The 1,187-nt window shown below is 47.3% G+C and overlaps 1 protein-coding gene across 1 annotated transcript; it reads right to left on the bottom strand.

Moving 5' to 3' along the window:
- Nucleotides 1–496: 496 nt before the first annotated feature.
- Nucleotides 497–970, bottom strand: LOC783202 (cytochrome c oxidase subunit 8A, mitochondrial). Its single transcript, XM_003587523.5, has one exon. It carries the CDS (start codon nt 937–939, stop codon nt 730–732), a length of 210 nt encoding a protein of 69 aa, XP_003587571.3. The 5' UTR covers nt 940–970; the 3' UTR covers nt 497–729.
- Between the last annotated feature and the right edge of the window lie 217 nt (nt 971–1,187).

Below are 1,187 nucleotides of genomic sequence, written 5' to 3'. Positions count from 1 at the left end.
AGCCATGTTGAAGATGAGGAGTGGGAGGTGGCTTTACCATCAAGTCTCTCTACACCAAATTTACTCCAAGTGTGTGCCACATTTCATTGTTATTGCCCTAGTGGTCAAGGTGAAAGAGAAATTTAATAAATTATTAAGCCCTTTTTAAGAAAAAAGAAAGAAAGAAAATGAAGGAAGTATGCTAGTCCAACATGAGGAACAAACATTCCCAGCATATTACGAGAAATTAATTAGGAAATTGTTTATATAATAAGGTTTTTAAACATTATAATAAAAACTGTCATGATAGGCAGTTTTATATCTATATGAAAACATTCTTAATTATCTCTGGCAAAAGGCAAAGCCATAACATTAAACCATGATTTTTTTTTTTTGGCCACACCGTGCAGCTTGTGGATCTTAGTTCCCCAATGAGGGATCGAACCCCCAACCCCACCCGCTATGAAAGCGCAGCGTCCTAACCACTGGACCATCAGGGAGGGGATTCCCCTTGAAGCACGCTTTAAATAGACTTTATTGTTGCAAGGGAGGCCCTACTGAGCAGGGCCTTATAAACAGATACATGTGGTCCCAGGATGTCACTGTGGAAAAATCAAGACGTCATGATTGCAGAAGAGGTCACTGTAACAGAAGGACGTGGTCCAGGGGAGGCTGGCCAGGAATGCAGCAGACATGATCAGGAAAGGCCGGGGTGGTCAGGTCTCGGGGTGAGGGAGAGGACAGCTCCCATCACTCCCGCTTCTTGTAGTTCTCCAGGTGTGACAGGACCCAGCCGGAAGGCAGGAGGAAACACAGGAAGCAGGAGGTGAGCCCAATGGCGATATCCATGGTCCCGAGCTGCTCCCGCGGCGGCTTGGAATGTATCTGGGCACGCGGCACTGGGAGCCGCCGGGCAGGGCCTGTCAGGCCTCTCAACAGCAGTGGAGTCAGCACAGACATTAAGGCACGGAGTAGACTGGAGATAACGCGCATAAATCATGATTTCTTGAAGGCATAGTATAATATATGTGCTCCTAATGATTTAACTCGGAGAAGGCGATGGCACCCCACTCCAGTACTCTTGCCTGGAAAATCCCATGGACGGAGGAGCCTGGTGGGCTGCAATCCATGGGATCGCGAAGAGTTGGACATGACTGAGCGACTTCCCTTTCACTTTTCACTTTCATGCACTGGAGAAGGAAATGGCA

This window comes from Bos taurus, chromosome 20 (genome assembly GCF_002263795.3).
Source record: "Bos taurus isolate L1 Dominette 01449 registration number 42190680 breed Hereford chromosome 20, ARS-UCD2.0, whole genome shotgun sequence".
In the NCBI taxonomy this organism is placed as follows: Eukaryota; Metazoa; Chordata; class Mammalia; order Artiodactyla; family Bovidae; genus Bos; species Bos taurus.
This window is presented reverse-complemented; position numbering and strand designations above follow the sequence as displayed.